At 53.3% G+C, this 22,921-nt stretch overlaps 2 protein-coding genes across 2 annotated transcripts; one reads left to right on the plus strand and one right to left on the minus strand.

Annotated features, from left to right (window-relative positions):
• Positions 1 to 13,581: 13,581 nt before the first annotated feature.
• IRX3 (iroquois homeobox 3) lies at positions 13,582 to 17,068 on the minus strand. Its single transcript, XM_033218426.1, has 4 exons — positions 16,063 to 17,068; positions 14,776 to 15,892; positions 14,527 to 14,593; positions 13,582 to 14,022 (listed from the first exon to the last, which is right to left on the minus strand). The coding sequence occupies exons 1-4, from the start codon at positions 16,327 to 16,329 to the stop codon at positions 13,968 to 13,970; spliced, it is 1,506 nt and encodes a 501-aa protein (XP_033074317.1). The 5' UTR covers positions 16,330 to 17,068; the 3' UTR covers positions 13,582 to 13,967.
• LOC117088597 lies at positions 16,328 to 21,803 on the plus strand. The gene is made up of 4 exons (XM_033219848.1): positions 16,328 to 16,531; positions 16,788 to 16,893; positions 17,028 to 17,320; positions 20,479 to 21,803. The coding sequence occupies exons 1-4, from the start codon at positions 16,328 to 16,330 to the stop codon at positions 20,923 to 20,925; spliced, it is 1,050 nt and encodes a 349-aa protein (XP_033075739.1). The 3' UTR covers positions 20,926 to 21,803.
• Positions 21,804 to 22,921: the final 1,118 nt, after the last annotated feature.

Raw genomic sequence — 22,921 nt, forward strand, 5'->3', positions numbered from 1 at the left:
CTTCCTGTCACTCCCTCTGGCCATTATGGTTGGCCGAGTAATGAACATATGACGGAAGCTGAGCCAATCAGAAGTTTTCCTTGGGATTTCACAACTGAAACTAGGCAAGAGAAACCATTTCTTTCCCTTTGCATCAGCAACTCTCAGGCCATGGCCACTGAGTTAATGATGACTGTGTACCTGCCACCTGGAGGAGTCTGAGAGAAGATCAGCACTGGGACAGAAGCTGAAATGAATAAAGAAGTTACCAGTGCTTTCAGATCCCTGGATTGCTTCCTGCTTTACGTTCAGCACCTGCCTCATAAGGTCTTTATAAGGATTAGGTGAGTTGAAGCATGTGCTTAGCATGTAATATGTGCTCAGTAAATGTCAGATATTATTATTTTTCCACGTTTGTTTTCCTCAGCTATGTGAACTAATAAAACCAACAAATCATCCTTTTAAAAGGAAGGTTTGAATCAGGTTTCTGTCCTGGGCTCTTAGGCACCTGGTCTTTTGAAATTCCAGAGGTGTGTTTTCCTAGAAAGGAAAGCAGGAGCTAAATTAAGCTACATAGATGTATCAGTGACAAGTAGCCAGCCTCCAGGATGGCCCCAGTGACCCCTGACTCTTGGCATTAGTGCTCTTGTGTAGTTTTCTCCCATATTGAATAGGGCTGATTTGTGTAATCAAAATAGGATATTGCAGAAATGGCAGAATGAGACTTCCAAAGCTAGGTGATAAGAGACACTGTGGCTTCTATCTTGTTCTTTCTTGGATCACTGGCTCTGGGGGCAGTTGGCTGCCATGTTGTGTGGATACTCAAGCAGCTCAGTGGAGGGGACCACATGGTAATGATCAGAAACCTCCTTCCCACAACTATGTGAATGAGTCATCTTGGAAGTGGATGTCTCAGTCTCAGTCAAGCCTCCAGATGACTGCAACCCTGTGTGACATCATGACCGCCACCTCATGAGAAAACCCAAGCCAGAACCACTCAGTTAAGCTGCTCCTGAATTTCTGAGGCACAGGAACTGTGAGATAATACATGTTTGTTGTTTTATGTTACCAGGCTTTGGGATCATTGGTTATGCATCAATGGATAATTGATACAGTGCCTTAATGTGTAACTCCCACCAAAGCAGGTCAGTGCTTTGCATAGCATCATTTGACAATTTTTTTTTTTTTTTTTTTTTTAGTAAACAGTCCTTTGTTAAATAATATCAACTATCACTATGGAGCTTACTGATATGGTGTCTGGTGCAATACTAAGGGCGTTGCATACATCATTGCCTCAGTGAAATTCTCCGTGGCAATCCCGTGCAACAGGTACTATTGCTGTGTTCATGGCAGTATAGTGATTTTGTAACAGAGTGTTGGGAGCCAGACTACTTGGGTTCAATTATACCTACCCCCACTTCCTGGGGCTGTGGCTTTGGTGAATTATATCTTCCTGAGCCTCCGTTTCTCCAGCTGCAAAATGGAGGTAATTGTAGTACCTACTTCAATGGACCTTGTAAAGATTGGATACATTGCTATATGTGCTTAACACATGCAAGCTATACAATAAATGCTAGATATGATTATTTACAAAGGACAGCACTGAGGCTTAGTGTGGCTAAGCTAATTTGCTCAAGGTGCATTAACTGGCAAACAGTGGTGCTGGAATATGGACTCCTGCACCTCAGTCTTTTGAGGTCAGTGCTGCCCACTAGGAACAACATGTGCCATGTACGTCATTTAAAAATTTCTGGCCAGAGGCTGTGGCTCATGCCTGTAATCCCAGCACTTTAAGATAACAAGGCGGGCGGCTCACCTGAGGTCAGGCATTTGAGACCAGCCTGGCTAACATGGTGAAACCCCATCTCTACTAAAAACACAAAAATTAGCAGGGTGTGGTGGCTCACACTTGTAATCCCAGCTACTCAAGAGGCTGAGGAAGGAGAATCACTTGAGAGAGAAAATCCTGGGAGGCGGAGATTGCAATGAGCAGAGATTGTGCCATTGTACTCCAGCCTGGGCAACAGAGTCTCAAAAAAATTCTAATAATTACATTTAAAACCTATAAAGAAACAGATACAATTAATTTAAATAATAATTCCAAACTTACGATGGTTCAACTTACGATTTTTTGGCTTTACAATGGTGCAAAACCATTGCAATGTAATATTTTCCTAGGCTGGAAATATGCAGTATGAGAGATAATCAACACTTTATTATAAAACAGTTGTTGTGGCCAGGTGTGTTGGCTCCCGCCTGTAATCCCAAGACGGGCAGATAACTTGAGGTCAGGAGTTCGAGACCAGCCTGGCCAACATGGTGAAACCCCATCTCTATGAAAAATATAAGAATTAGCTGGGCATGGCGGTGCATGTCTATAGTCCCAGCTACTCGGGAGGCTGAAGCAAGAGAATCGCTTGAACCTGGGAGGTAGAAGTTTGCAGTGAGCCAAGATCATGCCACTGCACTCCAACCTGGGTGACAGAACGAGGCTCTGTCTCAAAAATAAAATAAAATAAAATAAAATAAAATAAAATAAAATAAAACAAAATATAAACAAAACAGGCTTTGTGTTAGATGATTTTGCCTAACTGTAGGCTAATGTAAGCATTCTGAGCATGCTGAAGGCAGGCTGGGCTGAGCTATGGTGTTCAGTAGCCTAAATATATTAAGTGCATTTTTTACTTACAACATTTTCAACTTATAAGGGGTTTACCGAGGCATAATGCCATAGTAAGTTGAGGAGCATCTGTATATCTTATTTAATCCCGTATGTTCAAAATACTGTCATTTTAATATGTAAAAACATAAAATCATTGTGATGCTTTACATTCTTTTTTCTTTTAATATCTGGAGTCTTTGAATTTCAGAGTGTATTTTGATGGCACAGCTCGGTTAGGACCAGCTGCATTTCCAGTGCTCAGTAGCCGTGTGTGGGCAGCGGCTGCCATGTTGGAGGATGGCGCAGGTCCAGGGCCCTCCTCTTCCTCTTTCCCACTGTGCTGCAGGCCTCCTTTGTGTCCCCAGGCCCATGAATGCATAAATCCTTCCCCATCCCAAACTAGGCGAAGTCCTCTTCATCATGCATACTTAACAGCATCTTGTTATTATCCCTCATATTCCAGACAACACAACACATTATTACCGTTAATTTTATAAAACTGTTCCAGTAGACTGAAGACACCAGGAAAGCAGGGACTTTGTTCACGTGTTGTCTCCCTGTGTGATGTTGTTGAATAAATGAATGAATGAATAAAAAGATGTGAATGAGGCCTGGCGCGATGGCTCATGCCTGTAATCCCAGCACTTTGGGAGGCCAAGGTGGGAGGATCACCTGAGGTCAGGAGTTCGAGACCAGCCTGGCCATAATGGTGAAACCCCATCTCTACTAAAAGTGGAAAAATTAGCCAGGCGTGGTGGTGGATGCCTGTAATCTCAGCTACTCGGGAGGCTGAGGCAGGAGAATTGCCTGAGCCTGGGAGGCAGAGGTTGCAGTGAGCTGAGATTGCACCACTGTACTCCAGCCTGGGTGACAGAGTAAGACTGTGTCTCAAAAAGAAAAAGTGAATGACACAGTCCTTGCCCTCAAGGGCTCCTACCTGTTTTGTGCCTTTCCAGAATGACCTTCCTTCCTTACTCCTTTCTTTCTTTTCTTCTTTCTTCTCTCTTATTCTATCTTTTCTTTCATGAGACATACCCAAGTTTAGTGGTGATCCGCTGTGATCTTCAATACATAAGAAGTTGGTTGCTATTAATAAAGTCCTACGTTTGTCTAACTAGGTCTCTCCCCGTCACTATGCTGTGAAGTATCTGGAAGGCTATGTGGGCAGAGGCTGTGGCCATGAAAAACCCAGTGTTACAGCCAATCACAAACATGTTTAAAGGCAGAGAAAGAGGCCAAATCCATCTTCCATCTTGGTGTAATCAGCCCCAGGTTGCTGCTTGGCTCCTTCCCCCTCGACCTCACTCAGTCTTTCTTTCCTGCCTCCCTCCTTGGTCTCCCCCACAGCATCCCAGCCCCATTCTGCATTTCCCATGGAGATCCAAGTCTCAGAGACTGTTCCAGCTCCGTCCTGATGGGGCCCCAGGTTTTACTGAGGAGTACCTAGACCAGTACTTCTCACCTTTTAGTATGCACATGCAGCACGGCACAGTGGCTCATTCTTGTAATCCTAGTACTTTGGGAGGCTGAGACTGGAGGATTGCTTGAGGCCAGTAGTTTGATATCAGCCTGATCCCTTTTCTACAAAAACTTTAGAAAAAAATTAGCCAGGTATGGTGGTGTGTGCCTATAGTCCCAGCAACTCAAGAGGCTGAGTGGGGAGGATTGCTTGAGCTCAGGAGTTCCAGGCTGCAGTGAGTTATAATCATATCACTGCATTCCAGCCTGGGTGATAGAGTGAGACCATATCTCAAAAAAAAAAAAAAAGAGATTGCACTGGCATCACACAGGTACTCCTAGGAAAATGCAAATTCTGATTGAGTGGACCTGGAAGGGGCCTGAGAATTCACATTTCTAACCAGCTCCCAGGCTGATGCTATGGGTGCTGGTCCAGGGACCACACATTGAGGAGCGAAAATCTAGAAGGAAGGCAAGCCTTTCTCCTGCTAATGTAGATGGCTTCTCACAGCAAAATTTCAATGTGCAATTACCCCCAAAGTCTCCTTCCACCAGGAATGAAGATGAGAAGCAATTAAAGGAGTGGACAGAGATCTTCGTCCTGTCCTCTTCCTACTGAAAGAATAAATGAGAGGGCCGGGTGCAGTGGCTCAAGCCTGTAATCCCAGCACTTTGGGAGGCTGAGGCTGGGCAGATCACCTGAGGTCAGGATTTCAAGACAGCCTGGCCAACATGGTGAAACCCTGTCTCTATTAAAAACACAAAAATTAGCTGGATATGTTGGCAGGTGCCTGTAATACCAGGTACTCAGGAGGCGGAGGCAGGAGACTTGCTTGAACCTGGGAGGCAGAGGTTGCAGTGAGCCAAGATCATGCCACTGCACTGCAGCCTGGACTATAGAGGGTGACTCCATTTCAAAAAAAAAAAGAGAGAGAGAGAGAGGAGAGAGGACAACAGATTCCAGGTTATTCCTGACACAGCTCTCAGATGCCCTTGCATTCTGTCTTCCACAGTGGAGGCAGGTGGATGCAATGTGCTAGGGCTGCACGTGACCCTGGCCCATCCAAGACAGTGTCATGCCCATGAACATCAGGTAGGTCAAGTAGAGGGATAGCATGGGATTAAAGTGAGTTCACAGCTGCAGAACACTGCACTCCAAATCTCGATGCATGAACCAGTGTAGATTCCAGCACAGACGAACGCATGCCTGTGCATTCCAGAGTCAGAAAGGCCTGAATCAGTGCTGGCTCCACCCTTGATGGACCATGCTGAACAAGTGGCTGAGCTTGGATTTACCTATCTATAAAATGGGGACAATTATGCTTATGGCCTAGGGTGGTTGTTATAATCAATAAAAATAACATATGTAATGTATTAGTTAATGATTATGCATGAGGCCAAGCATTATGAATGATGCGTTGCTTTTGGCATGAATTCACTCACTTCATTTTCTCAGCAGCCTATGAGAAAGGTAATATAATTATTCTTTCTATTTTAGGAGGGAGCCAAGCTCAGAGAGGTGAAGTTGGTACCCCAAGGTCCCACAGTTAGAGCGCGATGCAGCTGGGATTTGAACGAAGGCAGTCTGATTCTGGGTTCCATCTTCTGGAGCACCACGCCTGAGGTGCATGTTCCTACACAGGTGCTTTGTGAATATCTGTGGTGTCCAACAAGTGAGTCATTTTCAACTTCGCTGAGAGATCCGGAGAAGGTGGTTTCTTGCGTTTCTCTTTCTCTCTCCTCTCCCAGATGCATTTTAGTTATTTTAAAACAAGCAAAATAGGCCAGGCATGATGGCTAACGCCTGTAATCATAGCACTTTGGGAGACGAAGGCGGGAAGATTGCTTGAATCCAGCAGTTAAAGATCAGCCTGGGCAACATGGTGAAAAAATAGAAAATTTAGCCAGGTGTGGTGGTGTGCACCTGTAATCCCAGCTACTCGAGAGACTGAGGCATGAGAATCGCTTGAACTCGGGAGGTGGAGGTTGCAGTAAGCCGAGATCCCACCACTGTACTCTGGCCTAGGCCACAGAGCAAGACTGCATGCAAAAACATAAAAATAAAAATAAAAATAAAAAATACACACAAAACAGCTTTTTAAAGAGCTGTCGCATGATTCAAAAGGAGCAGAGGGATACACCCTGGAAAACAGTCCTTCTGTCAACTCCCAGCTGCCAGCTCCTTTCCCTGAGGGAACCACTCTTACCAGCTTCTTGTGCGCACACACACACATATTCCCCTTACCAGCTTCTTGTGCGCACACACACACATATTCCCCTTGCGGTTCAGATGACATCACGCCCTATGGAATGTTCTGCCTTGACTTTGTCTAATCCATAGAGATTGCTCTGTGTTTCCAGAAGAGTTTCCTGATACCCCCATCCTGCCCCGCTCAACTCCAAGCCTTAGTTTCCTCATCTGTGAAAGTGAGATAATAATACTGCCTTCCATAGAGGGGCTATGAACATTAAATCAAATGTACGGACAGTGCAGAGAAGAGGTCTGTCACATCATCAGCACATACTTTACTCTATTCTATTTTTATTTTTGTTTTTTGAGATGGGGTTTTGCTCTTGTTGCCCAGGTTAGAGGGCAATGACGCGATCTCAGCTCACTGCAACCTCCACCTCCCGGGTTCAAGTGATTCTCCTGCCTCAGCCCCCAAATAACTGAGACTACAGGCATGCGCCACCATGTCCAGCTAATTTCTGTATTTTTAGTAGAGACCGGGTTTCGCCATGTTGGCCAGGCTGGTCTCAAACTCCTGACCTCAGGTGATCCACCCACCTTGGTTTCCCAAGGTGCTGGGATTACAGGCCTGAGCCACCACGCTCAGTTCATTTTATATTTTGAAACAGGCCAAGGAAGTGAGCACTGAAACGGCCTCCACTCTACGCAGGCCACCGGGGCCAACGCCAGCTCCTGGAGGTGACAAGACTTCCTGTTGGTGTTTCTCCACAGATAACTAGCCATTCACCCCAAAGACAGGAAGGGAGCAAGGAAGAGGCAAACAAAAATATGGACAAAGAAAACTTCAAAGCCACTCTAAGAAACAGAAACAGAGGCCCCCGGACACCTAGCAATCCGGGCCAACTCTCCCCCTCCACGGGCCTCACCAGCACTGAGGTGGATGCCATCTGGCTTCAGACACTTTTCCTCAATGCCTCAGCATCAAGCAAAGAGGGGCGGCGAAGCGAAATCAGTGGGGCTGGTTCACATGGAGCCTCCAGATTCCATTCTCCAGTGATAAATAATGTACCAAACCCAGAAAACACTGCTATGTGGAGCCTGGGCCTCTTATTCCAGAGGTGTGAGGAATCAGACAAGCACTTCTGCTCAGTTTGTGGAGCTGTGGATTCCAGGGGCACAGCAGGGGCCTCGGGTGGCCAGACCAGTCCACTGCCAGCCTGTGGGCCAGCCAGGCTGCTGCGGGCCTCAGGCTTGACTAGGGTGCACCCACCATCCGGGCAGGAGGAGTCTGTCTCCCGCTATTCTGAATCTATTTCTCCCCTCCTGGTCATCAAAGTCCTTTCACACACACACATACACACACACACACACACACACACACACACAAATAATAGTAACATTATTTTAATCTGTCTGCATTTTTATCATCATTTAAAAGATTTTTTCACATAACCTCTGGAAACTCCTGCTATCTAATAAATATCAGGAAAAAAAGAGGAAAGAGAGAGAGAGAGAGGACAGAGAGACCAGCAAGAGGCAGGGAAGCTCTGCTTTGTCAGGGAGAAGAAAATAAAGAGAAATCAGCCCAGCTTCAAAGGGCGCATTTCCATAATTGCCCTGTAACTTTGGCAAAATAAATCTGAGCGGCGGGGAAAAGCACAATCTCTCAGATGAGTGCACTCCAAAGGCCCCGGAGGGCTGCGGGCCCACTTGTTAGCGGCCTGGTGCAGTGAGAGAATGCAGACTTGCCACCCAGTACAAAAGCCATGAAATCACAGCCTTCCAGTCCTGGCCGGCCCGGCCACAGAGTGTGAGCTTACCCTTCCTTTGTCTCCCTCCTGCACCCTGACACGGGACACACACAAACACGCACGCACGCACACACACACATGAAAAATAAGCAAGTAAATAAATACACCCATTCAAGGCAAAAGCCACACTAGTTAAGTTCTCATCTGCTAGAATCTTCTAGTAACCTGCACCTGACATTAAGATTCAAGGGAGACAGGCCCCAGCTTTCCAGACACATATCTCACTGGGGGTGACTCCCACTCTTTCACCCCAGAAGGTTCTGCCTCCAGACACTCCGGCCCTGGGCACCAGGCTGAGTTGAAACCTACTCTTCTGTTTTCCTCAGGCTCACACAATTTTCTGTTTGCTTTCTCTCTCGCCTGACTTCCCCGTTCCAGGGCCAAAAGTTGTTAAAGAACAAAAACACTCTGCTTAGCACCCTGTTTTAATGTTTCTCTCAACAAAGCTGTGGCTTGCAGGAGAAAATCTTGCTGTGGCTGCCTTAGACATGTCTCCCTGCTTCAGCTCTGTCTTTCTCAACCTCAGCAGTACTGAAATTTGGGGCTGGCTAACTCTTTGTAGTGGGGGATTGTTTTGCAGCACCCCTGACCGCTACCTGTGAGATGCCAATGGCACCCCTACCCTAGTTCTGACGATCAAAAATGACTCCAGACATTGTCAAATGTCCCCAGGGAGGGGGCAAGGGAAAAGCACAATTGCCTGGTTGAGGACAACTGCTCTACTCTTTTTTTTTTTTGAGACAGAGTCTCGCTCTGTCACCCAGGCTGGAGTGCAGTGGCCGGATCTTAGCTCACTGCAAGCTCCGCCTCCCGGGTTCACGCCATTCTCCTGCCTCAGCCTCCCGAGTAGCTGGGACTACAGGCGCCCGCCACCTCGCCTGGCTAGTTTTTTGTATTTTTTTAGTAGGGACGGGGTTTCACCGTGTTAGCCAGGATGGTCTCGATCTCCTGACCTTGTGATCCACCCGTCTCGGCCTCCCAAAGTGCTGGGATTACAGGCTTGCGCCACCGCGCCCGGCCATGCTCTACTCTTAAGACCCTTTCCAGTCATGCCCTTACCACGAGAAGAGATGCCTTCGTGGTGGTTTTCCATTCAGACCATTGGGATGGCCTTTGGAGAGCCTCTTTAGAGGGGAGGGGCAACTGCATCAAAGCTAGGTTCATCACACAATAGACAGGCATTTTTTTGTTTTTGTTTCTGTTTTTGTTTTTTTTTGAAACAGAATCTCACTCTGTCACCAGCCTGGAGTACAGTGGTGCGATTTCGGCTCACTGCAACCTCCGACTCCCTGATTCAAGCGATTCTCCCACCTCAGCCTCCAGAGTAGCTGGAATTATAGGCGCATGCCACTACACCCAGCTAATTTTTGTATTTTTAGTAGAGACAGGGTTTCACCATTTTGGCCAGGATGGTCTCAATCTATTGACCTTGTGACCTGCCCACTATGGCCTCTCAAGGTGCTGGGATTACAGATATGAGCCACGGCGCCAGACGGGCATTTTTAATTGGTCAAGTTGGCTGAATCCAAGGACAGCAGCGAATTAGGATCAACAGGCAGTATCCAGAGAGGTCAAAGGGCACCCTCACCCCCACAATTATCTTTGAATTGACAGTTCTTTCCTTTATGCCTAATCCTAGACAACACCGGATTTGGAAGAAAGCTTGGATAAATTCATCTAATCCAAGCCCTCCATTGCATGAATGTCAAAAGTGGGCCTAGAGAGAGTATGAGCCCTGCCTCCACTCAAGCTGGTGTTAGTTCATCACAGACACAATTTTTACGAACAATTGTCCATTTTCACTCAATGAGGGTGACGGGTAGCTGCAACCAGAAATTGTAGGATACAGAGGACATTTCTAGAAGGATACAAACAATTAGGCCCAAAGCAAGTCTCCAGCAAAAACTCCCAATAAAACTAAAACAGAAAATGTCTGATATCCAATTCTTACCCAAGCATTCAATCCCTATGGCCGACCTTGCAAAACTCAGGCAGGGCTAAGACAGTGGAGTCTTTGAGCCCGGCTGTCCTCCGGGTGCTCAGAGAATGCCCGCCTGGTAGGTGGGACCCTGCCCTGTCCTCATTCCTCACCTGGGACAGGTGATTGGCTTCTGTTGCACCTGCCCTCTGGTCCTTCCATGTTATTTTCCAGCTGTACCCCACCTCCCCCTTCCTGTATTCCCCTAGAGAGAAATTCAATTGGAAACCATTAATATGCTGGTCCCAGAGGTGGACAATCACTTAGGGAGATAATTTCATTCTCCTCCGTCTCCCTGGCTCTGGGATGCTCCCCCGCTCCCCAGCTCCACGCAGATAATGAGGGAAGCAGTGCCACACTTCTCCTCCTCTGACCTAATTGATTATCCCCACACACCTTGGAGCGCTTTGCATAACCAGCCCCGACAGCAGGAACCCCTTCCAGGAGGAGTGATTGACATATTTTATTTCTAATTGAAGCTTAATCAGGACCAGGGATGAGATTCCCATAGTCCCTCTCCTTATCTCCCTCCTGGTTTCCCTTTAAGATTTTAAGGGCAGACAATAAGGGAGAGAGGCATTCCAGGGACCCCTGAGGGGAGGGAGATGAGGGGAGGGCTTAGGGAGGAGGTTCTGGGAGGAAAAGAAGAAATGGGAGTTCAGTCAAGTGAAAGAGATGCCAAGAGGACTGTCTCCTCTTCCCTCTTTCAGCTGCGAAGCTGAGATTCTTTTTCTGTTTTGATTAGGTTATCTTATTGGGGTCAGCTTGGGACCAGTTGAGGGCTTATGTGTTCTATGGGATAAGAGAAAATACAGATGCATGGGAACTGCTCCTAGGTTTATGCCAAGTCTCCTCTGGTACCTAAACATGCTGCTTTTTCAGTGGGGACAGAAGGTGGCTCATGCAAGAACCATTATCCCTGGGATGTGGCCTGAGAAGCTGACCTTACTCCACGGTCTCCACCAGAGAAAGACCTAGAGATCTGCACTCAGGCATCTTCAAGCCCCACCTGCTTCTCCATACCCATCTGGCTGTGAGCAGATCCCCTGCCTCCTCTTGGGTGGTGTTCAGTGTAGAGAGGCCACCTAACTTCTGCTGTCACCTCCATGATCACAGCCTGTGCCCCTGCCTGGGAAGTTTCCTCTCTTGCTTAGCTGAGCTGGAGTTGCAAAGGATCCTGGGATGCCTGAAGGCGGACACCTCACTTTTGTTGCTAATGAAAGGGGTGGAGTGTAATACTGCTGGGAGTTTAAAAAGCGAAGTTGGAGGTTCTGAAATGTAATTTTAATAGTAAAATGACCAGGTGCTGAGGATCAAGTCTGTACTCCCAGTGCTTTGGGAGGCTGAGGTGGGAGGATTGCTTGAGGCCAGGAGTTGAAGATCAGCCTGAGCAACATAGAGAGACCCTGTCTCTACAAAAATAAAAAAATAGCTGGGTGTGGTGGTGTGTGCCTGTAGTTCCAGTGAGTAGAAGGCTGACATAGGAGGATGATTTGAGCCCAGAAGTTTTAGGTTGCAGTGAGCTATGATTGCACTAGCCTGGACAACAGGCTGGGCAATACTCCAGCCTGGGCAACAGAGTGAGATCCTGTCTCTAAATTAAAGAAAAAAAGAGTAAGATTGCTTCTGCCCACCTACCTTGTGTCGGCCCTGGACATTCTTCCTCTTTGCCCTCATTATTCCCATTTTGCAGATGAGGAGATAAGGGCTCAGAGAAGTGAATTGTCTGCCTTGGGTTTCTCAGGGGGTAAGTGGGAGCAGAGTCGGTGCCACAGTTAAGCTTGTGAGGCGTGAGCTGTTGAGGTGTCAGAGTGCTGTCCTTGTAAAGTCATTCAATGTGCTAACCAGTCTCTGCCCCGGTCCTGGCGTTCTGGCCTCAGGTGCAAGTCCGCGAGGATGAGTGGGCTCCACATCTGGGGGCGGTGTGAGCAGGGCCAGAGCGAAACCTCAGTCTGAGCTTACAAACTGGGAAGGAGCCTGAACCCCAGAAACACCGTTAACAAAGAGAGGGAACGCTGGGGAGCTGAGAAAACGTCTCTTTGGCCTCTGGGGAAGGGGCTGGAGGAGCAAGCCAGCAGAGGAGCGGCTTTGCCAGGTGTCCACTAGCGGTTCGCCAGCCCTCTGTGCGCCCGCAGAGTGACACAGAGGCCGACACAGCCCCCTCCCCACTCGCCCATGGGGCGCCGCCGCACCTTGATCGCCCCCTTCGCGGAAGGCACTCCCGAGGCGCGGCGCTGACCGCTGGGCCCGCATGGCCCAGTCCCGTCGGGCTCCGCTCTGCTACCTCCGAGCGTCGAAGTTGTGCAATGTTGAGCCGTGTCTTGTTCCGCGGCTTCGGGGGTTGTGCGCGCTTCCCATACCTCCCTGGAACGCGGGAGATAGTCACACGCGCCACTCTGAGGGTCAAACACCCCGCATCTGGCCACATCGTACCTTTAGTAACGTGGGGAGGGGGCAAAAAAATGTGTCTGTCCTTCTTACCCCGAGGTGTCACTTCGCCCAAACACTCCCTACAGCTTCTTCAAGTCAAACTTGGGCAAGGTTGGCTGGCTGACCGAGAGAGGAAAAAGAGGGTGCTGAGGGGGCGCGGCGCGCGGTGGAGAGGCCAGGGAGGCGAGGCGCCGAGCATCCCCTTTGTCCTGTAGAGGGAGCTCCAGCCCCAAATTTCCCAGCTGCCTCCCCCGGTCCGCCCACTCCAGGCCCCCCTGGAGCCGGAATCCCGGCTGGAAAGGTGCTGCGGGTCTGACACCCCCGCAACCCCTGCGCCGGGACCTTAGCAGGATGCCTCTCCTAGGGCACGCGGGAAAACCCACCAGGGTGCCAAGACGCACAGATGCTGCCAGGACCCGGGCTCCCCAACTCTCAACTAGAGCTGGGCAGTCACACATCATCTAGAGGGTTGATATGTACCCCTAGGCTCCCCTCTTCTCCATATCCGCCTCCACCGTCACCCCACACCCTGGCATTTATAAAGAGGGAAGGGGTGCAACCGGGTTGGAAGGCGGATGGAATCTGGGCTCGCACAACCTCTTATAGGTAACACTGAGAAAGCCTCAATTGTGTCGATCAAAGAATGGGGACGGGGGGAATGATGAGAACACGCCCCCGCCACCCGCGCAGGCTTAGCCGGTTGTGTCCAGACCCTTATCTAAATATTTTGGCAAGGTCGCCAGAGAAAGAACCAAGTCACCGCGGTTGCTCCCGCAGAACTGCGGGTCGGGCCCAGATTCCCGGCTCTTAGCAGGGAATCTTGCCGGGGTCTCCCACCTGTCTCCTGCTCCAGTTCTCTCCGCCGCCCCAGGTGCTTTTCCAGCCACTTCTCCGGCTGCGGCGCCCCTAGCCCCGCCACTTCTGCGCCCCCTCAGCTATTGCTGTCGTTTGACTACTCGGTCCTGATTCGTCTCTCGTCCTTTCCCGCGAATTCTTCAAACAACCAAGGGGAGAAAAAACCCAAAAAACAAAAAACCACCAAACAGATCCGTTGAGGGGGCAGACAGGCGGGTTATAGTCAAAGTGGCAGCAGCTCATTTATTTAGCCAAAAATAGATACTTTCTCGTACAATTTGGTTCACACATATGTACATTTCTCTGTATATATACACACACACACACAAAGGCAGACACGTTTATTCTCACTGAAACTCCACCCCCCAAAATCAACCGAACAAACAAACCTCACAGCGAATGCGGGGTGCCACAGAAGCGACTTGGGGAGGGCTGAGGAGGACTGGTTTTATTTCTTTTTTCTTTCCTTTTTTTTGTTTTGCTTTTAGGTATTTATACACGGACATGCTTACAAGTTGTAACTATACAGAGTGATTTTTTTTACAATTATTACAACGATTAAAAAAAGTTTTTGTTTTTTTCTTTTTTTTTTTTTTTAAAGAACTAGGATGAGGAGAGAGCCGATAAGACCAGGGCGGCGTCCAGATGGTTCTGGGGCCTGGAAGAGAGAGACAATAATAGCAAAAAAGGTGAGAATCAGGAGCGCAGAGGCTGCCTAGGGCCGGGAGATCCTACTTGGGTTGCGGCCGAGAGTCAGGAAGGTGTCGCAATGTAAAATTATGTCCAGTTGTAGATGTGTGTGTTGGGGGTTTAACTGTAGGGTGGGCACGAGGCGTCAGGACCCAAGGTCTGGGGCTGGAAAGAGGTGAGCGTCAGAGAGCCGCCACCCGCCCCAGTGGCCTGTGGGCCCAGCCACGCAAGGCTTCCCCTAGAAGGTACAGGCGCTGTACCCACCGGCCGCGCCTGGGGTGCCTGGGCTGGACCTGGAGAGCTGTCGCAGGGCCTACAGGGGCGACCGAAGAAATGACTTTCGTCCCCTTTTACAAAATGCGTCCCAGCAGGGTTCCCTCCTATTCCGGGGCAAAAGGCCGTGCGTGGTGCTCCGCGTTCTCTCCTTTCCCCGCCAGCCAGTCCCCCCAGCCCCCCAACCTCGGGGTCTTACCGCCTGGGCACGGGCTGGAAAGCTGTCTTGAGTAACTTTTTCTCCACTTCCAAGGCACTACAGCGATCTAAGGGAAGCGGGGGAAGAAAAAGGAGGACCTTTAGAACGCTCGGTTCCGGCGCCCAGGGCCGCAGAAAGCAGGAGCCGAGAGGGACGCGCCCTGCGCCTCCCGGACCCTGCCCGTCCCGGCCAGCTCCGGCACTATCCGCAGAGCCCGCCCCTGCTCCTCGCCCCGCGCTCAGCAGTCACCTGCTCCGCCTTCGGGCTCCGCGGGCCGAGCGAAGGCGGCGGCGGCAGCCGGGTGGCCCGCGGCTCCGGGAAGTCCCAGCAGGTGTGGAGGGGCCGAGCTCAGCAGGGAGAGCGGGTGCGGGCGGGGACCGGGCGGCGGGCCTGGAAACGGCCGGTTGGTCCAAGCCGGGAACTTGCCCAGCGGCGCTGAGACCAGTCTGTGAGCGGCGGCGGCGGCGGCGGCCGGGGAGAGCTGCAGGGCTGGAGGCGCGACCGCTGCCCCCGGTGGAGACCCCCCCGCGCCGGGAGGCGAGCGGCGCGGGTTATCCGGGCTTGTGGCAGTCTCCGCGAGGGACCAGATCTTGGGCTTCTGCAGAGCGGAGGCGGGGGCTGGTGCGGGAGCGCAGGGGTCCAGGCCCACGGGGGGCGAGGGCGGAGACGGCGAGGCCACCGCCACTGGTGGTGGCGCTGGAGCCAGACTCAGGACCGGTAGTGGCCGGTCCTCCAAGCCCTCAGAGCTGTCTTCTGAGTCGCTATTTTTGGAGTCCGAAATGGGTCCCAGGCCGAGGTCGCCATCCCTGCGAGCCGCCCCAGCCAGGGACAGCTCAGGCCCAGTGGCCGCGCCGTCTAAGTTTTCCAAATCGATCTCCTCGTCCTCGTCGTCGTCCGCCAGGCCCTCGCCCCCCGTGTCCTCCTCCTCCCCTCCGAGCTCCTCCTCCTCCAGTTCTAGCTCGCGTTTGCCATCCTCCTCGTCCTCCTCTTCGTCTTCCTCCTCGCGCTCGCTCCCATAAGCGTTTCCCTCCTCGTCAGTGCGGCTGCGAGGCGCCCAAGTCATCTTATTCTCCTTCTTGAGGCGCCGGCGCGCGTTGGCGAACCAGGTGGACACCTGGGTGAGGGTCATCTTGGTGATGATGGCCAGCATGATCTTCTCGCCCTTGGTGGGGTAGGGGTTCTTGCGGTGCTCGTTGAGCCAGGCCTTGAGCGTGCTGGTGCTCTCCCTGGTGGCGTTCTTGGGACGGGACGGGTCCCCGAATTGATACTGGCCATACGGGTAGAAGGCGGGGTGCGGGTGCGGAAACGCGGCAGCCGCGGCCGGATGCTGCACCCCGGGGCTGTCCTTCAGCTCATACTGCGCGCCCTGTAGGCACATGGAGAAGGAAGGGACACGCGCGGAGGGAGCGCGGGTGAGCCCCAGCCGTCGCTGCCTCCCCCGTCCTGGCCTGCACCCCTCTAGTCCGAACCCCGCGCGCTCAGCTCGCCCTGCGCCCCGGCGCCAACCCCTCCTTCCCTGGCTCCGCGGGCTCTTACCAGCTGTGGGAAGATGGGCAGCTCCGCGGCGTAGGGCAGGAAGGCGCCGTAGCCTTGGGCGGCGGCGGCCGCCGCGGCCGCGGCGTAGGGCGCCCCGTACACGGACGAGAGCACGTTGGACAGGGACCCCGAGGCGGCCAACTCTGAGGCTCCGGCACCTGGGCCGCCCCGGGCCCCCGCGCTGCCGCCGCTGCCGCCAGCGGCCCCCGGACGCTCTGACGGGTAAAGCGGGCGGATGTATTGGTATCCCAGCTGGGGGAAGGACATGGTGGCCCGCGGGGCACGGACGGAGAGGGGGCCCGGCCCCCGGGCCGCCCAGCTCAGCGCAGCCCGCGGGCTCCGGCGCGCATCAGGAGCTGGGCCGGGCTTCGGGCCGCGCTGCCGCCCGCGCTGCCGCCCGCGCTGCGCTGTGCTCCGCGTTCGCCTATTGATCTGCTCCGCGGCGGCGACGGCGGCGGCGAGGAGCCAGGTCAGGTCCGAACAGATTGGCGGAGATTCCCGGGGCTCCGGGCTCTGATTGACATTTCTACGGGGCGCAAGCCCCTCCTCTCTGCGCCGCGCTCCCTCCTCTCGGCCGCCGGAGCTGCCTCTGCCCGCGCCTCGCTCCTCACTGCCCTCCTCTCCCCAGCAGTGTCGCGCCTCGCTTCCTTCTCCCTCCTCTAGTTTTCACTCCCCCTCCTCGCCCTTCCTCTCCCCTCCCCTCTCCGCACTCCTCTTCCCCCCAGGATCGCTTCCGCTCCTTCGGGCTCCTGCACTGCCCTGGACGCTATGAAACTCTCCTTTCTCCTCTCCCCTTCCCTTTCCCTTTCTCACGATGGCTTTTGCTCTCGGGTCCGTTCCCTTCACTTTTTCCTCTCTCACTACTTCTATTCTTTAAATCTCTCTCTTTACTCACACGATACTTCCCCCAACCTTTCCAGCCTCTGCACCCTGGGCTAAGGCAGCCAAAAGTTGTGGACACTAAGGGTGCCGCGCGGGGGGTGTGTGTCCGTGTCTGTGTGTCCATCCCCGCCCTTCCACCCCCTCCCTCGCCCTTCCCCAAATCTCGGGTCTGACGTCGCGCCCTCTTATTCGACTTTTCCCCGCGTCTCTTCCTCGAGTCGCCAATCGCCTGGGCGCCTTACGGGCGAGGCCGCCCACCCCCGCGGATTCCGCGCGCAGGGCGGGGCGGGGCAGGGGCGGGAGCCCGAGCGCCGCGAGTCCCTGCCCGCCCTCTCCTGCCCGCGCCGGGCGGGGGAGCGAGAGGCGCGGGGACTGGGTGAGTGCCGGGTCAGCTCGCCCCTCCCGCCTCCCGCCCCTCCGAGCCTGTCCCCAGGCCGAGGCGCGGGACCGTGGCCGAGGCTGGCTCCGGGGGCCCCCCTGTGCCCGAGCCCATTTTGCAGTTCGCACCTCTCGACTCCCGGCCACTTTCAGCAGCGTAGGGAGGGAGCTAGCAGCCGGCGTGGGGGTGGGAAGCGAGGGAGTGCGTCCTAATATCATCTTCAGAGGCCAGTTCGCTGCCCTGCGGGGGCGAGGCAGCCCCCCCACCCAGGAGGACTAAACCCTGAGATTAGCCACTTAACGCCGCCCCCGGGTCCGTGTGCGAATCCCTTACTAAAAATGGCGGGCTGGCTCCAGGGGCTGACGGGTGGCAATCCGGGGGCGCTGGAAGGGTAGGGAGCGGCCACAAACCGGTGAAGCAGGCCCGCGCCCCAGGCGGCTGGGAATGGGGGAGGAGCAGGGCGCCGGGCCACGGAGGCCCTAGGAACTTTTGGAGAGCTCTTCGAGAAGTTTCTATACTGGCGTTTTCGTCTGTAGAGATCTTTCCTTGCGCGACCCCTATCCCTTCTCCCGGTCCCGGCGCTAACCTTTTTCTCTGCAAGGATCCTCCCACCGCCTCCGGTGGGGATGGAAGGCAAGAGTTTTGGTTTAATGATGGGATATTTCCTGAATCAAACTTGAAATCCCAGAATCGGGCTCCCACCTTCACGGATTAGGGCGTGCAGTCGACAGCAGCATTGAAATTCCCAGCATTGCCGCGGCTGGGGGCTCAGAGCTTTAGGCCGCCGCCGCGACCCACAAGCCAGCCAGGCCTGCAGTGGGCACGCCCTGGAGACAAAACGGGGGTGGCGACTCTGCCGTGGAGTGGCCAGCCCCAGCTCGGAGGCAGAAACCTTCACCTTGCATGGATGGATCCAGGAATCGAATTCGAATTCCACCAGAGTGGCGGGATTAGAGGAGATCAGAGGGTCTTGGCCCCCGCTGTCTCTGATCACAGCTCTGAGGAGCACAGTACTGGGGAGCGCAGCTCTGGAATGAAAGATGCTTCCACCTCCACGGCAGACACCCAGTCTTGATCCCACCCCCACCGCCCACCTCCCACTTCCCACCTCTTTCCCGGGGTCTTGGCACAGGCCGGCAGCCCTAGTAGGTGTGAATGCCAAAAACCTTGCGGGGGCGGTGCGGGGACGGGGAGGAAGCATGGGAAAGTTTGAGGAGGACCAGGTTTGGTGGCAATGAGGGGAAGTGGGGTATTCCCAGACTGTATCTGAGCAGTTTCCCTATCACCTTCCCTCCCGCCTCAGCCTGGTGTAGGGGAGCCTGGTGCCTTCTCAGGAGCCTAGCCGAAGGAGGCGTCATCAGGGGCCGCCCTGGCTTTGAAATATCTCCTCGAGGCCTGATTTAGTTTCCCGTTACACCTCTCAGAGAGTAGCATAGAGAATGTTGAGCTAACTTTCACGCGAAGAAACTTGGGATTACAAAATTGAGAGTTATTTTCCGGGATGTTTCCTAGGTGTCAGACCTCGAGCCTCGACGGCCCTGAAGTCATAGTGTTTGTACAAAGTGGTGGCACCAGACCAGGGGGGAGAGCGAGATTCTGAGGTGGGGGGAATGGGGTTGCGCTGTAAGTGATCGAGTGAGACTCCCGATATTTAATTCAGCTTTTTTTCAGAAGGAAAAGAAAAACAATAATGAGCCTCGGAGATGCTCCTTCCGCATTAACCAGCTGTCGACCTGGCTGCGTCGGACTGCAGGCGGCGAGAAAGAGGCCAGGGAAAGGCCAGGCGGCTCTTAGGGACTCAGTCGCGCTGGCTGGGGGGTGGGGAACGCCCACAGCCCAAGGGGTGAGCCTCCAGACCCAGACACAGACCCAAGAACCTCGCATATTAGATCCCTCCAGGCTCCCTAGGCCTCGAGCAGAAGCGGCCTCCTGGCTACCCTACTTTCCAACTGAGAACAGCCCTGGTCTGTCCGGGCCATCTGCGCGCCACGTCCAGACTCAGCGTCCCAGGCAGCCGCGTCCTACCGTGGCGCTGGTCCGCCAACTCGACCGGGCCAGTGGAGCCCGGCTGTGGGCCGAACTCGAGGGTCCGAGGGCAGCTGAACCTTTTCCAGGGATTTTTAATCCAACAGATTAAATGGTCAGAGTGACACACTCGCACAGGGAAGAAAAGCAGGTGCATGGAAGTAGATTTGGGAAAGTCGCGCGCACGAACGCGCTTCACGCAGAAGTTTCTCCATCATCTTGCCTTCTTTCAACATTCCTAGCGCACAAAGCGCTTTGGAGACTCACTGCAGGCCCTCTCAATGCTGCCCAGGGAGCGGGGAGTGTTCGGAGAGGGTGTCTGTCCCTCGCACACACTTGGCGCGCGTGCGCCAGTTGCGCACCAGGAGCCGCTGCCCGACGTGTGCCCGGGGTCCGCCGCCCGCCAAGCTCTGGGGGTTGCGCCGCGCACTTCACAAGAGCTGAGTCACCAGGCCCGCTTCCTGCCCCCTCCTCACCCAGCCTCACGGTGCTCACGCGTCCCGGTCAAGGGGAGCCGCTGCAGCCCTGGGACTCCCAGCCCCGGCCCATCTTCTATCCTTCCCTCCCAGGCCCTGAGTCCCTGGGCTGCGGTGCCAACCCGCGATCTCTGAGCTTCCTGCAGACGCTGCGGCGCGCGCTCCTACCGTTCCCTCCCCCTCGCGCTCGGGTTACAGGTTAATGAAATGCTCGTTTTCCTCAGTCATTTGTTTTGTTTTCCTGCAAAGTTCTGATAAGTAGCTAACCAACGAAGCTTGTAATTACAATCTTACAGAAACCGGGCCGATCTGTATATAAATCTCACCATCCAATTACAAGATGTAATAATTTTGCACTCAAGCTGGTAATGAGGTCTAATACTCGTGCATGCGATAATCCCCTCTGGATGCTGGCTTGATCAGATGTTGGCTTTGTAATTAGACGGGCAGAAAATCATTATTTCATGTTCAAATAGAAAATGAGGTTGGTGGGAAGTTAATTTCTCTCCGCTCTGTGAAGCGTAGACAAGAATTTAATGATTTAATTACAGTTGTAAGCCCTTTCCATGAGACTTAAATTGAGCTGAGAATATTTTTTTTCCTTCTCTCTCTCTCCCTCTCTCTCACTTTCTCGTTCTCTTTCTCCGCTATTAGCAGCCGCGGACTCCTGAGAGCGTGGCCTGGCGTCCGCACAGGGTGGAATTCGTATTTGGCCAGAAATCCGGACTCCGAGCATCCCAGGAGACGCGGACCGGGGGCCTCCAGAGCTCTCCCGAGCGTGCTGCCGCTCCCCACCGGCCACCAGGGACTTGGAGGCCCTTCCTGGGTCCGGAGAAGCGACGGGGAAACTCAGGGGTAAACTTTGCCAACTTCGCTCTCGGCGCGGGAGAGGCCGCCGGCCGGAATCGTGCAACAGCGGCGGCGGGCCGCGATGCGCAGGATGGGCCCCGGGCCAGGGCTAGGCACCGGGAGCGGGTCAGAATGCCCAAGGTGGGGCGTGAGGGCGGTGGGCTCTTAGCTCCCCCGCTCCGCCCCTGCGCCTCCTGCGACCCGGCTCACTTCCCGGCGTCTCTCAGCGGCCCGAGAGGCGCAGCGCCCTGAGTGACCTGGGTGGAAGAACCTGGCCCTCCGCGGGAATGATTTTCTTTTCCTTTACCTCTTCCGGATCAGCCGTTTTCCACCTGACTTAAGCAGCCCCCTCCCCCGTGCCTTTGTTTTTCTCTTTCCTTCCGTCTGGCCTTCCCATTTCCTCTATCTTCGATTTTTAGATCATTCATTCTTTCCTCCGCTCCCTCATTGTGCTGTTTTTATGCCTTTGCCCTGGACCACTTTTCAGTTCACTTTTCTCCCTTCTGCTCCCTCCCTCACCCACTTCTTAATGTCTCTTTTTTCCTCTCCTTGTGTCTGTGACTGTGTCCCTTTCCCCCATCCGCAGTTCTCGTTTTTAATTTTCTTTCTTCCCCACTTCCATCCGGATCCTCTCCTATTTCCTCCTTGGATTTCTCGTTCTGTCTCTCAGGTTCTCCTCTCCGTAAATATTCTCTCTTCTTCTCTCCTTCTCCGGGATCCGTCCCCTCCCCCACGTGGATCTGCCTCCCCGGCGCCCCCTCCTCATTCATCCTGGGAGATGAATTTGTCGCCTTATTGGACGCCGAGGCCAGAGCCGTGTGAGGGGGCTCGGCCAGCGCTGTGCATTTTCTTCATGCATATTGAGGACATGATAATGAGCGCGTTTGCATTGTTGCTTGGAAATGTTGTGTTTCCTGCTGCAGTTCGCAGTTCGGAGTGGGTGAGGGTGGTGCGGGCCCAGGACAGCTCCTCAGTAGGCACCCGGCCTGGCGGCCGCCGCTGACCCTCTCCGGATTCCCGGGCTCTCAGGGCCGGGGGAGGAAGCGACCTTGCCGAGCTCCTGACCCAGCCGCCGCCTCCTCCTCCGGTTTCTCGACAAAGGCCGGCGCGCTCCCCTCATTAAAGCCTCGTTACAGGAACCCCTGGCTGGCTCGCGACGGCTCCTCCGAGCCCCCCTGCCCACCGGCCTCTGAGCCCCTCCCCTGGTGTTGAGAGGCCTGTGATGGAGCGCCACCAGAAAATTAGTGCCTGACAACGTCGTCTATTGGCAATAAATTGAGATTCCGAGTGACACGTCGCGGGATCAAACACAACCACATTGTGTACCCTGCTCCGCTCACTCCTCTGTTAATTTTGGAGGGCGCCTTGGCATCGCTTGGCCAGGGGAGGTTGTACGCAGGCCTTTGGGCTGTCAGGACTCCGGTCGTGCCTGGGCTCAGCCAGGGCAGAGCCCACTTCAGTCATTCAGGAGGGACTGACTGCTCCTCCCTGGTAAGGTCCAAGGCGCTCAGGAGGCGTGACCCAGGCAGGCCTTTCAGTAAGCTGAAGGTTTATGAAAGTCAGGAGCTTTGAGGAGCAAACTCTGAGTTGAGCTCGTGGGGAATCGAAGTGAGCCTTGCTGGGAATTGAGAACATCAAGGTCTGGCCTTGTCTGGAATTGTCTGGTGTCGAGTTTCCCAAACTTCAAGCTTCTTGCTACCACCTTTATTATTTACTTAACATTTTTCCATAAATTGACTCATTTTTAAAACCAAAGTACATATTTTTGGAAAGAAAACCTGATACTACCACTGTAAATTGAAAAGTAGCTGTTACTCACCAGAAAAGGAAATGGTAAAAGATAAACACAGCTAAAACCAAGCAGTGTTAATACATTTTAGCCTTTTTACTGGTGTGGAAAGACTCCTAGGGGCTCAGGTGTGTGTGTGTGTGTGTGTGTGTGTGTGTGTGTGTGTGTGTGTCATTAGAGAGTGTTGGAAGTGTTAAATACTGAATCTTTCTCAGAAGAAATGAGACAATTGAAAAGAGAATGTTTCTCACTATTCAATGTTCATTTAATTCAATGTTAATTTAATTCTCTGACCTCAGACTGCACACTACCTAAAATAATGTTGAGAACCTCAAGAGCGGGACTGTTTTAGGACAGTTGAGAAGCATATAAAAACATTAAGATTAGGCCGGGCGCACGGTGGCTCACACTTTGGGAGGCCGAGGCAGGCGGATCACCTGAGGTCAGGAGTTCAAGACC

This window comes from Trachypithecus francoisi, unplaced genomic scaffold (genome assembly GCF_009764315.1).
Source record: "Trachypithecus francoisi isolate TF-2019V2 unplaced genomic scaffold, Tfra_2.0 Lachesis_group10, whole genome shotgun sequence".
Classification (NCBI taxonomy): domain Eukaryota; kingdom Metazoa; phylum Chordata; class Mammalia; order Primates; family Cercopithecidae; genus Trachypithecus; species Trachypithecus francoisi.

Excerpts from the sequence above, each read along its gene's own strand:
- IRX3 (XM_033218426.1), bottom strand. The coding sequence starts at position 16,329 with ATGTCCTTCCCCCAGCTGGGATACCAATACATCCGCCCGCTTTACCCG. Across the intron at positions 15,893-16,062 it reads TGCCCATCTTCCCACAGCTG|GGCGCGCAGTATGAGCTGAA; the intron begins GTAAGAGCCCGC and ends ATGTGCCTACAG. Across the intron at positions 14,023-14,526 it reads TTCCAGCCCGTGCCCAGGCG|GCCCCAGAACCATCTGGACG; the intron begins GTAAGACCCCGA and ends TCTCTCTTCCAG.
- LOC117088597 (XM_033219848.1), top strand. The coding sequence starts at position 16,328 with ATGGTGGCCCGCGGGGCACGGACGGAGAGGGGGCCCGGCCCCCGGGCC. Across the intron at positions 16,894-17,027 it reads ACGATGGCTTTTGCTCTCGG|GGTGCCGCGCGGGGGGTGTG; the intron begins GTCCGTTCCCTT and ends GTGGACACTAAG. Across the intron at positions 17,321-20,478 it reads GCGAGAGGCGCGGGGACTGG|CAGCCGCGGACTCCTGAGAG; the intron begins GTGAGTGCCGGG and ends CTCCGCTATTAG.